We start from the raw sequence: 14,880 nt of genomic DNA on the forward strand, positions 1-14,880 counted from the left end.
GTAAGTATGTCAGTACTAAGCCTGTCTCTGGTTTGCCATATGATATTTTAGAGAACTTAAATTACTCTCATCTTGGCCTTGCATTTCATTCCTTTATCATGGCAATCACTGCAACTCCATTAGAACCTGCTTCTTTTCATCAAGCAGTTCAATTTTCTAAATAGAGGGATGCCATGGACAAGGAAATTGTTGCTTTGGAACTCAATAATACTTGGACTTTGACTCAGTTACCACCAGGCAAATTCCCCATTGGATGTAAATGGGTGTACAGAATAAAATACCATCATGATGGCACCATTGAGAGGTATAAAGCACGTTTGGTTACCAAGGGGTTTACATAGAAACAAAGCTTGGATTATTCAGAAACACTTTCACCTATTGCCAAGTCAGTCTCAGTTAGAAGTATGCTCTCTTTGGCTGCTGTAAAAGGGTGGTTCCTGCATCAAATGGATGTTAACAATGCATTTTTGCATGTTAATTTAGTAGAAGATGTTTATATGTGTCTACCACCTAGATTTCATGGCAAGGGGGAGAATTTAGTTTGCAAATTGAACAAAAGTCTTTATAGCCTTAAACAAGCTTCTAGGCAGTGGTTTGAGAAATTCTCTACCACAATTCAGCAAATGGGGTTCATTCAATCAAAATCTGATTACTCATTGTTTACTCATACACAAGGTTCCTCTTTTACAGTGCTCTTGGTTTATATGGATGACATATTGCTCACTGGGAATAATCCTGTTTGTGTTAACAGTTTAAAGAAGTTGCTTGATGATAAGTTTGGTTTAAAAGACCTTGGATCACTGAGATATTTCTTGGGACCTGAGTTAGCCAGAATTGATGAAGGAATCAACTTGAACTAGAGAAAATATGCTCTTGAGATCTTTAAAGATATAGGTTTCATTGGTTCTAAGCTAGTTTAGTTTCCTATGGAGTAGAATTTGAGGTTGCTTAAGTATGAAGGTAAGCCCCTGGCAGACCTCGCACAATTTAGAAGATTAATTGGAAGACTTCTTTATTTGACCTTGACAAGACCAAACATCACCTATGTTGTGCATAGACAAGCCAATATCTATCAAAGCCAAGAGAAACTCATTTACTTGCAACTCTCAGAGTGCTTCAATATAATATAGGTTCACCAGGGAAATGAATCTTTTTCTCTAGCAATTTAGATTTGCATATCAAATCCTTTTATGATGCGAATTGGGCTAGATGCCCTGATACTAGGAGGTCTTTAATAGATTATGTAGTTTACTTAGGAGATTCCTTAATATCTTGGAGGTCAAAGAAGCAGGGAGTGGTTTCAAGGTCCTCAGCTGAAGCTGAGTATAGAGCAATGGTCAACATGGCTTGTGAAATCACTTGGGTGCTGCAATTGCTCAAGGATTTGAAGATTGGGCATCCTAAACCAGCTATGTTGTTTTGTGATAATCAAGCAGCATTGTATTACTAAAATATTAAATGCAAGTACTACAGTAACCGTGCATATATGCACCATTACTGTAGCAATTGTGCATTTATGCACAATTTTACACTCATTGATATGGGTGTTTTTTTGGTCAAAATGTGTAAAATGAAGGATTTTTTGCATTTTGCATACATTGATGTAGATGCTCTAAGCACAGCAAGGCTCAAGCAGTGTAACTCAAGCACTATGTAAGAGTTCACGTGGATATACAACATTAAATAAAATAAAATAAAAAAACGTGAGAGTCAATGTGGAAGCCCAGGTGGCATAAAAAATCTTTTTTTATTCTTTTTATTTCATTGCTAGTCACATTAGTTTTTAGACTTTTTCCATATGAAGAAATACAAGAATTCTATGATCTAATTAGATATCACTAAGTGTTTAGCAAGATAACAAAGACACAAATAACAGATTGAAGAAAAAAAAAAGAGAGAGACGAAAAATCTTATTAATCTTGCTTAGCCTGAAATAATACACATAGACTAGGATTTATACATAATTACTTATCAAACTAACCCATAGCGAGAAGTCCGTTTGAGAGCACCATAACTCTGTTTCCAGTTTTTTGTTTCCATCATTCAATTCTTTGATTTTTGAGTTATGAGTTATGGAAACTGAAAACACATTTTAGCTGTTTTCAGTTTCTATAACTCATAACTCAATGGCATTTTTGTAATTAAACACACATAAGGACCCACTAGTCATAACTCAGCCGCATCTTTTGACCAATCTACTTTTTTTTTTTTCCCCTTTCTTCTCCTGGTTTCGATCTTCAGTTTTTTTTTTTTTTTTTTTTTTTTTTTTTCACTGGGCGAGTCTCTCTCTCTCTCTCTCTCTCTATCCTTGTCTCTATTCTCTTTTGCTTTCTCTTTTCCATCATCCGTGACCAAGGTCTAGGAGAGCTTGGGCTCATTTGGATTTTCTGGTGGTGATAAGGAGGTTGTCGAGTAAGGATGGATGCAAATTTGTTTTGGGTCAAGCTGGAGATGGGTTTCTTTTGGTGGGTTTTGGAAGTTTCGTTGAGATTCATTGATGGCCGTATTTGCAATGGTGGAGGAACAATGGTGGCCGATTAATTTTCTATTTGGGGTTGATTGGTGGTAAGATGGTTGATTTTGGGTTTCTCTTAGCTTTGTGGGTTGCATGTTTATGGCTATGAAATTTTCTAAGTTTATGGGTTGCTACAATTTTCTGGGTTTATAGGGTTTCTATGAATTTTTTTTTTGGAATTTTCGGGGTTGTTTGTGTGATGTTGTGTGGTGAACTGGTCATCTTTCTTGCTCTTGCATTTGTGAAAGTGCCTTGGATGATGATAGGAGATTGTGGTTGGGCTACGATTTTTTTTTCTTTTTTTCTTGAGGAACAAATTGACGATGAGTTTAGGTACTAAAAAAAAAAAAGCACCGAGTGACAGGTATGAGGCCCACAAACAGTGTGAAAAATATTGAATGATGACAAGTGAGTGATGGTGCCAAACGGGTAGGGTATTTTAAGTGATGAGTGATGAGTGGCGGAAATTGAGTGACGGAAATTGAGTGATGAAAAATATTGATCCAAACAAGCCCTAACTAACTCAAAACAGAAATTCACACTCTTGCAACGATTACTTGAATACAACTAACGACTCATCAGAATGATGTTGTTTGGATAAGTGAGTGCGTAGTCCAATTATTAGAACGACACCATTTCCTTTATAACACATTAAGTGAAATGACGTTTTGTCCTTGTTGCGTATCTTTGGATTTAACTTGAGCATCGTCGTTTGTATTCTCTTGTTTAGCACCATATACCACTTAACAATAGAGATTATTTTGATGCAATACCAAAATATTAAGAATTAAACTAATACATTTAGAATGTTAAGAAATTATTATAATACATATGACAAATGTTAGGGGTTAAAATGACAATTGAACCTTTTTTTATATATCGTTTTATTATTATAACAATTGGAAGAGGGAAGATTTGAGCTTAGTTCTCTCTTTTTAGCGAAGACTTGATGCTTCTAGGACAAGAAGAGAATATCAGTTTAAAATGATCTTGGACGAAATTTATGTAGGAGACTAGGAGTCACCTTCCTGCCAAATGGTTATCATAATTTTGTGGGTATGAAAAGTATTAAAACAGTGACTTTGTAATGAAGAAATTATGAAGAAATTTCTCTTCAAATAATATTACACGTTACACAAAATATCAATAATTTTTTTTTAGCTGAATAAAATATCAATATCTTTGATAGGTAGGAAAGGATGATATTTTTTTTTTTTTTGAGAAAGAAGGAAAGGATGATATTGATTGGGCACTCATGCGATGACACAAAATGACTGAGTGGAAATGTAATAGCCGAGTGGCGACTCGCATAACTGCATAAGCAATTTATTAGATTCTAAAAACCCAAAACCACATGTACAAATGTTCCATCTAAAATGAGACGCGTAGACCATTCCATATTCATTATTCAAGGACCAATTTCAATTTTTATGGCTACCACAAGCGTCAGCCACAACAACAAGTGAACAAAGTACATATGGGTCCAAAATCCAATCCAATCCAATTACTCAACCTAGACATCTCGCGAAGACTGACCCAATTTTATTCCCATCTCCTTGTGCTGTCCGCAATCTAAAAGATCTTTTACTGCCAGCCTTAAATGACCAAACAACCCCATCCTAATAATTGCTTCTTTTCTTTTTTGGTTAAATGAATGGTACAAAACATAACAAAACCCATATTTATTGAGTCATAATATTATCTTTTACTAGTACCTCCAATTTTTGAGCCATTTATTATAACTTATTTACCTTATTCTTTATCTTCTTCTTATTTTTATTTTTTTTAAGAAGAGAATTTCAATTTATGAAAAGAGACTTTACAAATCGATCTAATTGGAACTTACTTAAAAAAAAAAAACTTTCTCCTACAATAATAGTGAATATTAATTTTAATTATGATGAATTTATCTCATCAACAAAAGGTGAACATTCAAATAAGTAGTCTTTTCATAATAAAAAAAAATGTAGTCTTTTCAAATTGCATTGCAAAATGCTTGTTTTTATAACATAATTTTGTATCTCTTATTCTTTAAGAAAATTTACTAGTTTCATGTTTAGTGATCTTAGCTTCCATTTCATATTTGTCAAACTCCTTGTTTATTATTTGAGGATGTTTTAATTTTTTTGTACCACAAAACTAGTTAATTTATCAAATAAAGTTGTTGTTCAAACTTCAAATGATTGATAACACACCAATTAACTCCACATGACTGAGATATATATATATATATATATATATATATATATATAATATGTGTGTGTGTTTATTTATTTTGCTTACAATAAGTGGGGAAATCATTGGAATAGAATTGAACAATACTATAATTATTAAATTACAATGCTCTTGAGTCTTGACCATATAGAGCTTGTTTGAATAGGCTATTCATAGAGTCGTAGACTCTTAGCATGCATTTTAGTCAAAAAGTGATTTTGTAAAATGCTTTTTTTTTTTTTGGAGAGGAAAGACGTCAAGCTTTATTAAGAAAACCCAACAATGTCAACTAGGACAACAGGAAGTAAGGGTGGTGGAATAACCTCCATCCACATCGAAAAGCTTGAAATACAAAGAGCATGTCTTGCTAACTTATGTGCAACCTTATTAACCTCTCTCTTTTCATGAGAGTAAAGTAATTGATTAAAAAAATTAGCATTAAATCTGATATACTCAATTAACAAACCATTTGAGGACAAAAAGGAGCTGTTATTGATCAACGTCGTAGCCAACACCAATGAGTCTCTAGGACACTGCGATAAAATCCCAAACCTGATGCAAACGCCAATGGTGGTGAAGCTGCCAGTGCTTCAATCTCCAAGGCCGTGTGTATTTTGTGGTAATTGTTTAGACATTGAAGCCAAAACCATGCCGTTATTGTCTCGGATCACCACACCATGCCGTGTGTATCTTGGTTCCTTGTCAGATAGTTTAATAATATCATATATTATTGAAGCGAGAGGTCACATAATTATTATATTTCCAAATGCAACACGTTTTTTTTTTTTTTTTTTTAATTTTTTTTTTTTTGCTTTTTATTCTTTATGTTTGTACCAACTATCAAAGAGTTAGCCCCACGACCCTAAAGTAGTGAAGAATAAACTAAAGATCATATAAATGTATAATAGTTCAAATCGTTTGTGAGTTCCAATTAGTTTAATTGGTAAATTTTTTGATAGTTGAATAAGAGATATGAGGTTTAATTCCCGCCTACATAAAAAACTGACTGGTGTCTTAGTCTGGATGTTATAGGTTGAAACTTTATAAAAAAAAGAAGAAGAAAAAGTTCAAATGGTTCAATAAATGTATTCAAATGTGCTTTATGGCTCATTACTTATAAAATAATTTATTATAATATTTTTATAAAAAATCGTAAGTGGTTGTGTAAAAAAATTTAAAATATAGAGATGTGATTCTTTTAATTAATTAAAATATTACTCTATTGTTTTTAATGATCATATTAATAAAATATATATATTTTCAATTCATAAACAATCTTTAGTGTGTAAGTAGTAATTAGTAAGTTATCATTTTTATTTATTTTGATATGCAATATGTAAACTGCAAAAGCAATGCAACAGGATTCGAGTTGTCCAAGATCTACTCGACCTGATCAAGCCATTTGATTTGTGGTGCATTGATTCAAAAACTCACTCGATTTGACAAGAGCAGTGATAAATTGGTGTAAAGCTTCAAAACTTGATTATAGCGGGTCTTACTCTCTAAGAATTGATTGAATCGATCCCCTGCCATCTCTATTTAGATCTTCGTTGTCTATGGTCAGAATTGCTACTATTCTCCATGTTCAAATCTTCGAGAAAGATTGGCCGAAATCTAATTGCTGCGGCCTCTCTCGGTTTTGACCAAAATCAACTTGACCCAAGAAAAATCTAATTTGATTTGATTTGTTAATGCTTTCGGTCTGTTCAGATATCTTTGGTATAAAAAAAAAAAAAACAAAGTGAGATTCCTGGTTATTCAGAACTTAATCGAAGGGGTCATTGTAATTTAATATATCCTGTTATTCTCTACGAAAATTTTTATTTATTGGCAAAGAGACGAAGAAATAGATTCATCATTCCATTACAATTGATTCCAGAACGAGAAAAAGGGCTAATGCCTCCTTTCGGTGTTTCGATTGAAATACCCGAAAATGGTATTTTTCGTAAAAAAAGTATTCTTGCTTATTTTGATGACACATCCTTAATTTTTCTACTAGATGGGATCGAGTCAAGCTTGAGTTGAGCCCACACCCAACTTGACCCGACCTGTAGACACCCTAAATAGAATTACAAGATCAGAATTTTTGTTTTGTTTTGTTTTTATTTTTATTTTTTGGGTTTTATCCTGAAAGCAAGAAATAGTGAAGTTAAAATTGGAGAAAGCAAGAAATAGTGAAGTTAATAGAGGCATTACCGTAATAAAGCGAAACAGCAGGGGCCTTAATCTAGACCAAGTCACAAACGCAATAAATAAAACTTTGTTCAGCCGGCCCACAGAACCTCTGAATTCCGCCCAACACAAAACGCAGAGATCAGACCATCATATTATTGTGCAACCAATTCCATAAACACAACACAAATTCATTTTGACTCCAACCCTCTTTCTTTCTTTCTTGTTCACTCTTTACTCTCTAGGGTTGTTTATCTTCCTCACCTGCCTTTCTCCTTCCTATCCTATTCCTAGCCCTAGGTTTTCATTCTGTTCTCCGATTTTATCTGCTTCTTCTTTTTTATTTTTTTGCTGTTAGTATTTGCAATTAAAATTTATATATTTGTTTTACAGAGCTGGAAATGGAAGCAATGAAGGCAACAATGGTCCGATCTCACTTACTTAGCACATCCGGACCCTCCAATATATTATCCAGGTCGTCGCCAGCCAACGGCCCCGATTTTGTGCGTTTCGGTACCAACTTCCACTCCTCAATTAAGGTACTATCTGCTTTCATCTTATTTTATTTTATTTTTCTCTCTCTTTTTTTTGGGTTAAAATTTATGCTCGCGATGATCTCTGAAGTAAGATTGTGAAGAGTGAAACCCTGTTTTTAAAAACGGAAAAATAAAAATTCACCCAAATACACACTTTTTTTTTGATGGGTTTCTTATTTTTTGTTTTTGTTTTTGGCTTTTTCAAAGTAACAATTAAAAAACATGGTTTGGGAGTCATTATGTGCGATTTTTATTATTAAAAAAAATATATATATAAAAAAATCCTTTAAATCGAATCGATTGCTTTACTTATGTAAAAAAAATTTTATTATTAAAATATATAGTTGTGTGCGTTCATTTTAATATGAACACACAAAAGGCACAATTTTGAATCGTCGAGTTGTTTTTGATTCTCATGACACTACTTTACTGTCTACCATTGTGACTCTAGACTAGACTTATTGCTTCCTTTGTGTGAGAAAATAGAGTTTTGGCTTATATTGTCTTATGATTGATGTCTTGTCTTGGCAGCATTACACTTCAATTTCTCACTCAAAGTTGGCGCATAAGAGAGTGGGTTTCGGAAATAGGAGATGCTTGGTGGTTAGGGCGTCATCGTCTCCCGACTCTGTGGGTTCGACTGAGTCTCCGATTGCTCCGCTTCGGCTGGAGTCTCCAATTGGGCAGTTTTTGTCACAGATATTGATAAGCCATCCGCATCTTGTTCCTGCTGCAGTTGAGCAGCAGCTTGACCAGCTCCAAACTGACCGCGATGCTGACATAAAGAAAGATGATCCTTCTGCTTCTGGCACTGACCTAGTTCTATACAGGTTTGTTAACCTTTTCATTATATTCTAGGAATCAATTCGCTAGGCTCTGTGTGATGGTTGTTAAAGCCAGGGGATCCAAGAAGATATGACTATGATTGGGAAATCTTAAAAGTAATTAAAGAGTGAAGCTAAGGATAGTACAAATTTTGCTACATAAGAGTTTATAAATTAACCTGTCAACTTTTAAACATAGTGCAGAAAGCTAATTTACAAATTTATTTATTATGTTATTGATGTGGCACCAATCACATCCTTTGCCACCCCTGTTTATAAAGTTTTTGTAGTAAAATTACTAGTACTATATAGCATTTTCCAAATACTTAACTCACTCATGAACATGACACCAGCTGTAGTTAACTTAAATTTTCAATTTTTGGTGAGAAGTAAAGAGAGAGAGAGAGAGAGAGAGAGAGAGAGGGGTTTGTTTTTCTTTCTGTTTATTTCTATTTTTCTTTTTGACAACTGAAATGAAATTTTGAGGATAATCATTTATTCTTGTTTTGGGTTATTGAAATTATCAGGAGAATTGCTGAGGTTAAGGCTAATGAAAGGAAAAAGGCTTTGGAAGAGATTTTGTATGCACTGGTGGTACAGAAATTCATGGATGCCAATGTTTCTTTGATACCTGCCATTTCACCCTCTTCATCGGATCCTTCTGGCCGAGTCGATGTATGGCCTAGCCAAGATGAAAAGCTTGAGCAGCTTCATTCTCCTGAAGCCTATGAGATGATTAAGAACCACTTAGCTCTGATTCTGGGGAACCGTGTGACTGATTCAAACTCTGTAGCACAGATTAGCAAACTAAGGGTTGGCCAAGTCTATGCAGCATCTGTAATGTATGGCTACTTCCTTAAGCGGGTTGACCAGAGGTTTCAGCTTGAGAAGACAATGAAAATCCTTCCAAATGTATCGGATGTAGAAGAGAGTGATATTCAGCAAGTTGTGGGGGAGAGCATGAGACCCAATGGTGGTGAGGAGGGCTCTTTCCAAGCAGCATCATCCCATCCTGAAGTCTCTTCCTGGTCTGATGACATCAGTCCTGGGGGGTTTGGTCAGGGAATAAAGCCTTCTCGATTGAGAAATTATGTGATGTCTTTTGATGGGGAGACGCTTCAGAGATATGCAACGATAAGATCAAAAGAGGCTGTTAGCATCATTGAGAAGCACACAGAGGCATTGTTTGGAAGACCTGAGATTGTCATAACACCACAGGGAACAGTGGATTCTTCGAAGGATGAACTTATCAAGATTAGCTTTGGTGGTTTAAAGAGACTTGTCTTGGAGGCAGTTACTTTTGGTTCTTTCCTCTGGGATGTTGAGAGCTATGTGGATTCAAGGTACCATTTTGTTTTGAATTGAGCTATGTTTACTTACATCCCTGCCAAAGCAAATTGGTGGTGGTGCACGACTGACCACCCTAAATGGAATAGGTGAGTGTAATTTGGTGATAAGTAAAGAGTATTTGGCACTAATTGTTCTGTATATAACAATTGTTATTCTAATCTTCAGTAATGAATAAAGATGGCTTATTGAAATTGCTATTGTGCAAAAATAATTTATGAGGGAAAAAAAAATAATATAAGTACAATAGAGATAGTGTTTACCTTAAAATCATCAGGAAAGAAGCCATAAACAGTGAAAATTTTAAGCTAATCTTGAGACATATTACTTGTAAGTAACATGTAACTGTCAATACATGCTTCTTCCTTGATAGTTATTTGATGGAGTCATCAGTCAAGTTTGCTACGAAGGACCTGATCTTTGCATAAGGTCTGTATATATTGATCTAACAGGTCTCTCTCAATATGAGAGGGAGAAAATTATGAAGGAAAACTCATCGGGCAATCTATTTTGCAACATTCACAAAACATTGTGAGGTCCACTACCAACCAAAAAAGTGATTCACTATCCAAAGATATAAAAAAAGGTCTAGCAGTCGGTTGTAGAATTGAATTATGCTTTGATTTATTAAACTGTAGGCTGTTTTAGGACTGGAAAAAAAAAATTCAATAAGAGTTGAGTTTTTGTGATGATTTTATGCCATTTATGATATGAAAGAAAATTCAGTTTGATTCTCTGAATTACTGATTGTTTCTTTTATTAGGTTTCCAGGATTAGTCATGTGTCCTTAGTTTTTGGACCCATATGTGTTGCCTATTTAGAGGCTGGGCCTTGGTGTGATGGCAAGTGTCTTCCACCAAAAGCGATGAGTCGCTGGTTTGAGTTCAAGAATCTGCCTCTCCAAAAAATATTTGGGGAGAAGATTCTAAGGTTGTCTATTAACCACCCTCTTCCAAACCCTGCAAACATGCGAAGTTTTGTACATTGTGTAAGACCTCTTTATGTGTTGCCTATTTATGAGACGTTGGAAGAAAAGAAAAATAGGTCCCTTGTTCCTTCTCTAGTAAGTAATATTTATGCGATCAGTGATCCACACTGATCGCTTAAATGGACCTTGAACCCATTCTTGATGGAGGGAGAAAGTGTCAATTGAGCTAGAACTCATTGGCATTGTGCTTCTAGATTATAGAGGTTGGTTCTTTTTGTTGGCTGTTTTTGGTAATTGGTAGAAATCCGCACCATATTCTGTTTCCTATTGAATGTCAATAGTGCCATCTTGGAAGGTTTTACCATTTATCTTTGTCTAAAGAGCGTAAAAAATCCGTCCAATATTTTGCTTTGACATCATTGAACCACAAGGCTAATGTTCCCTCTTTTGCCCCCTCTCCCTGTAGATATCTTTTGACTGGGGTTTTTATTTTTGGCTTACATATTCTTTTCTATCTATTAGATTTACAAGTTCCAGCAGTTAAGATATCCCTAAATTGTACTTTGGTTGCTCCCTTGAGATGTTTTTAATTATTTATTTGCTTACAGAAGAAATGAATAAATTTTACTGTTAGCATTGTAGCCATCATTTTGTTGTTACTTCTTATGATTAGATTAAGCTAGATCTGCCAAAAGCATGAGTTCCATTGCTTTTGGAATGTGTTGTGTGATAGGTAAAGTTCAAGATAGTGATATGCACCAATGGTGTAAATGGACCAAATTTCAATTCCAAGTTCTGATTCCTTACTTCCATGTGACTTGTGAAAACTGAAAAGTCAAGTGTTCGATTAGGCCTATATATATCTTGGAAACAACATATGTCGTTTCTCATGGATGGACACCGTATGAAATACATTCCAATGTGGCAAGGATGAAAGTAGATTTTATTATTGCTTCAACATTATTGATAAAGATATCTTAGGTTATTGGTAAAGAGATCTTAGATTTTATTATTCCTTGGCTTAAAGCCTTAAACACTGTTCATTTGGAGAGATATAGGGTGGATGGAAGAGGGGTAAAAACTAAATTGGGAAAAGTAAAGGGGTGAGGGTAAATCCCTTTATATGAGAGGAGGGGAAAATGGAGGGGAGAGAGAGAGAGGTTGAAATGACTGAAATCCTTCCAGGTCTGTCAAAACTTATGTGTTCTGAAGTGAAATCCTCGTTTACTCAAATTTTTAACCATTATGTTAGATTCATTTTATGTTCTCTTTCTACCATTACTGACAATACTAGCAAATTTGGGGGTCCGTAATGTTTGATTCATTTTATGCTATCTTTCTACTATTACTGACAATACTAGCAAATTTTTTTATTTTTTTATTTTTTTGGGGGGTGGGGGGGGGGGGGGGGAAGGGGTTTACCTCACCAGTGTGTATCTCTTGAAAGAAATGACAAGTCGGTTGACATCAAGTCAACAAGTAAAATAATATGGGAGATCACTTAATAGAGGTATGAGAGATCAAAATTTTCAGAATATCTCTACATGGTTGAGTAGAGCTCCTTGGAAAGATCCAAATTATGCAAAACTTTGCCAAAGATATCATAGAATACAATTCTTGCTTCAGTCTGCGTGAGTTCAGCAGACATAAAGCCCTGCCCATCATAGTAAAATTTCAATCCATCTTGGTTCAATTGGTCTATATCACCATTCCATGCCTTTGAACCGCCTCCACTGGTTAAAAACTGGATCTTCCTGCAGCATTAAGATCTAGTCATTAGTAATCTTGCTAAAAATACTTTAAGATTCTGTAATATATATAAGGTTTGGTTGGTTATACATGCCTTCTAGTGCTACTTATGTGTTCCAGGCAATGGTCATGCCCATTTATGTACATATCAATGTCGTGTACCTGGAAATATAAGAGAAAAATTCAAAGTTGTTTGAGAACCTGCATCTTCAAAACATGTAGTTAAATTTTCCTCTTAGTATGAGATTTACCTCTAGTATTGGTAGAAGCTGGACTGTAAGCTCTGCTGTGTCACGATGATGCCCTATGCTTCGGATAGGATGATGTCCAATGACAATTTTCCAGTTTGCTGTTGAAGCCGTCAATGCCAAATCAAGATCCTGATAAAAGCCAACTCAAATCTTTTGGATCTTCTACGTAACAGAAACTTTATTATTATTATTATTTTTGGAACGGTGTAGATTATCATGAGTTACCACTAAGAGGTTTGCTAGGTATTCGTTCCTGGGAAGTACACCTCTCCAATCGTAAGTATGATGCCCTGGTCTTAAAAAGTACTTGTCGACAAATGGAGTTGTGTCCACGAAGAAAAAATCCACAATTCCTATGAATTGCAAGAATCAAAGAATTACAAATGTCTGTTTTTGGAAGTAAATGGAAGACGCATCAAAGTGGGAGCTCAAAGGGCGACTTTTACTTACCTGAGCTAAGCACAAAGGATCTTAGACAAAGCCATCTGCGATCGATCTTCCTAAGAATTGGGTTCAATTGCGCCTCAACATTTCCTCTATAGTCGTGGTTGCCTAAAACTATATATATATATATATATATATATATATGTATATTTGGTTATTATTATTATCATTGAATAGGCTAACGTCATAAAAAAAAGTCATGATATGGCTAATTATACTTTCTCCTCGACACTGACTCATTTATAATGTCCTTAAAAATTTTGAAACTGAAAAATGTTCTCCTAATTATTGATGGTAAGATTTTTTTTTTTTTTTTTTGCTAAAGCATTAAAAAAAGGCTTTTAAAAAAAAAAAAAAAAAAATTTTAGCCGAACATTACAACTGCATCAGAATTAATTTTCTCTGTAATATTTATGTATGTATATATTTATATAAGATTAGAACTTACCACTGTACCACTGCTTTTGCAAGCTCTTAGCAGTATAAATTTTGGCAAATGACTTCTTAAAAGAAGGGTCATGTATGCTGTTTAGTCCATTCTCATAAAAGTTGTCTCCAGTGGAAACCACCAAATCTATGTTCAACTTCTCCCCTATCCTTCCCATCTACAAAGTATTTATTAAGAATTTAAAAACTGAAATCTTCATGATAAATATTCAAGCACATTTTTATCCTAAGAACATACCTGATCAGCAACTAGAGATTGATTGTAATGTCCTCTTCTTCCCCAATCTCCAATCACCAATAAGCTAAGCGACCCATTAGCTTTAATGGGGTGTTCAAACCGCTGAAGCTCAGCTGATATAGAAATAATGCAAAAAGAGAAACAAGTTAATACCCATTGAAGGCTATGGTTCCATAAACCAGCCATGGCGTCCAACAAACAAGTAAAAAGAGCTTTTGGTTGTGTAAAATCATGCTGGTATCACTTCCTCTTTTATAGGCTGATGAGTACACAAAAGGGGTATGAAAACTGAAGACAAATGTACTGGTCAAAACGACAACATATAATTTAGTGCAACCTGCAAGAAGATTCACATGCTTTAGTTTTGATGTACACAAATGGACAATAAAAGGTTTTGTAATGAAATTTGGACTGCCTCAACAACACGTGACCATGGGATCTGTAGGCTACTATCTATATCAATTTCCTGGCAACTTCCTTTTTTTTGGATAATCAAATGTGATTTCCCGGCAACTTCATATGTTAAGACACCGTGTTTTTTTGGCATGATTTTAGGTTCTCAGATTGAGCAGGGAAATTGGAGAATGTAGCGTGAATCGAAAATGCAATGGGCACCAAACAATCCCCCAAATACAATAAATTTACTCCCCTCATACGGGTAACATTAGTGGAACCCAATTGATGTGATAGCTGTGAGATGGGGGTGAATTTTTGGGTTGGCTTTTTTGGCTGCAGCAATTACACCATTTTTGCCACAAAAGAAGTATAAATTGTTGTGGTCTTAGCATTGTTTAGCAAGAATACTATGGATATAATTATTTTTATGTTTAATTTCACAATTTGTTGATTTGTGCGATTGTGAGTAATTAATGAAAAGTGGTAGATCCATATGGATAGAAAGTCAATGTCTACCACTCACAGTCGTATAAATTAATAAGTTATGAAATTAGGTGTGTGATTGGGTGCCTCTAGAGAATTTTTTTTTCTATTGTTTGTGACACTAAAAGGATGATAATTGGTAAAGCTCTCATCTAGTGTGTCAATGCACTAGAAAGGACACGATGCAGACATATAGTCAATTTTGAACACGTCCATATTGTATTAGGTCCAATGCATTCAACCTAAGCCAAATTTAAATAAGAATGTATATACTACATTTTCTATATGTGATAGGAACCAATAATTTGTATTTGCAGGGGTTTTGGTTAACTTTAA

The 14,880-nt window shown here is 34.7% G+C and overlaps 2 protein-coding genes across 3 annotated transcripts; one reads left to right on the forward strand and one right to left on the reverse strand.

The window, feature by feature from the left end:
* The first annotated feature begins 6,994 nt into the window (after nucleotides 1–6,994).
* Nucleotides 6,995–9,803, forward strand: LOC115963439 (UV-B-induced protein At3g17800, chloroplastic). 2 transcript variants are annotated; one of them, XM_031082433.1, is made up of 4 exons: nucleotides 6,995–7,201; nucleotides 7,295–7,440; nucleotides 7,969–8,267; nucleotides 8,789–9,803. In XM_031082433.1, exons 2-4 carry the CDS (start codon nucleotides 7,303–7,305, stop codon nucleotides 9,624–9,626), a joined length of 1,275 nt encoding a protein of 424 aa, XP_030938293.1. In that variant the 5' UTR covers nucleotides 6,995–7,201; nucleotides 7,295–7,302; the 3' UTR covers nucleotides 9,627–9,803. The 2 variants fall into 2 exon arrangements, with proteins under 2 accessions (XP_030938293.1, XP_030938294.1); XM_031082434.1 differs by having other exon boundaries at nucleotides 6,995–7,147.
* Nucleotides 9,804–12,016: 2,213 nt separating this feature from the next.
* LOC115963440 (purple acid phosphatase 3-like) lies at nucleotides 12,017–13,896 on the reverse strand. Its single transcript, XM_031082435.1, has 7 exons — nucleotides 13,666–13,896; nucleotides 13,429–13,585; nucleotides 12,987–13,094; nucleotides 12,762–12,889; nucleotides 12,537–12,665; nucleotides 12,380–12,447; nucleotides 12,017–12,290 (listed from the first exon to the last, which is right to left on the reverse strand). The coding sequence occupies exons 1-7, from the start codon at nucleotides 13,849–13,851 to the stop codon at nucleotides 12,077–12,079; spliced, it is 990 nt and encodes a 329-aa protein (XP_030938295.1). The 5' UTR covers nucleotides 13,852–13,896; the 3' UTR covers nucleotides 12,017–12,076.
* Nucleotides 13,897–14,880: the final 984 nt, after the last annotated feature.

This window comes from Quercus lobata, chromosome 10 (genome assembly GCF_001633185.2).
Source record: "Quercus lobata isolate SW786 chromosome 10, ValleyOak3.0 Primary Assembly, whole genome shotgun sequence".
NCBI classification, from domain to species: domain Eukaryota; kingdom Viridiplantae; phylum Streptophyta; class Magnoliopsida; order Fagales; family Fagaceae; genus Quercus; species Quercus lobata.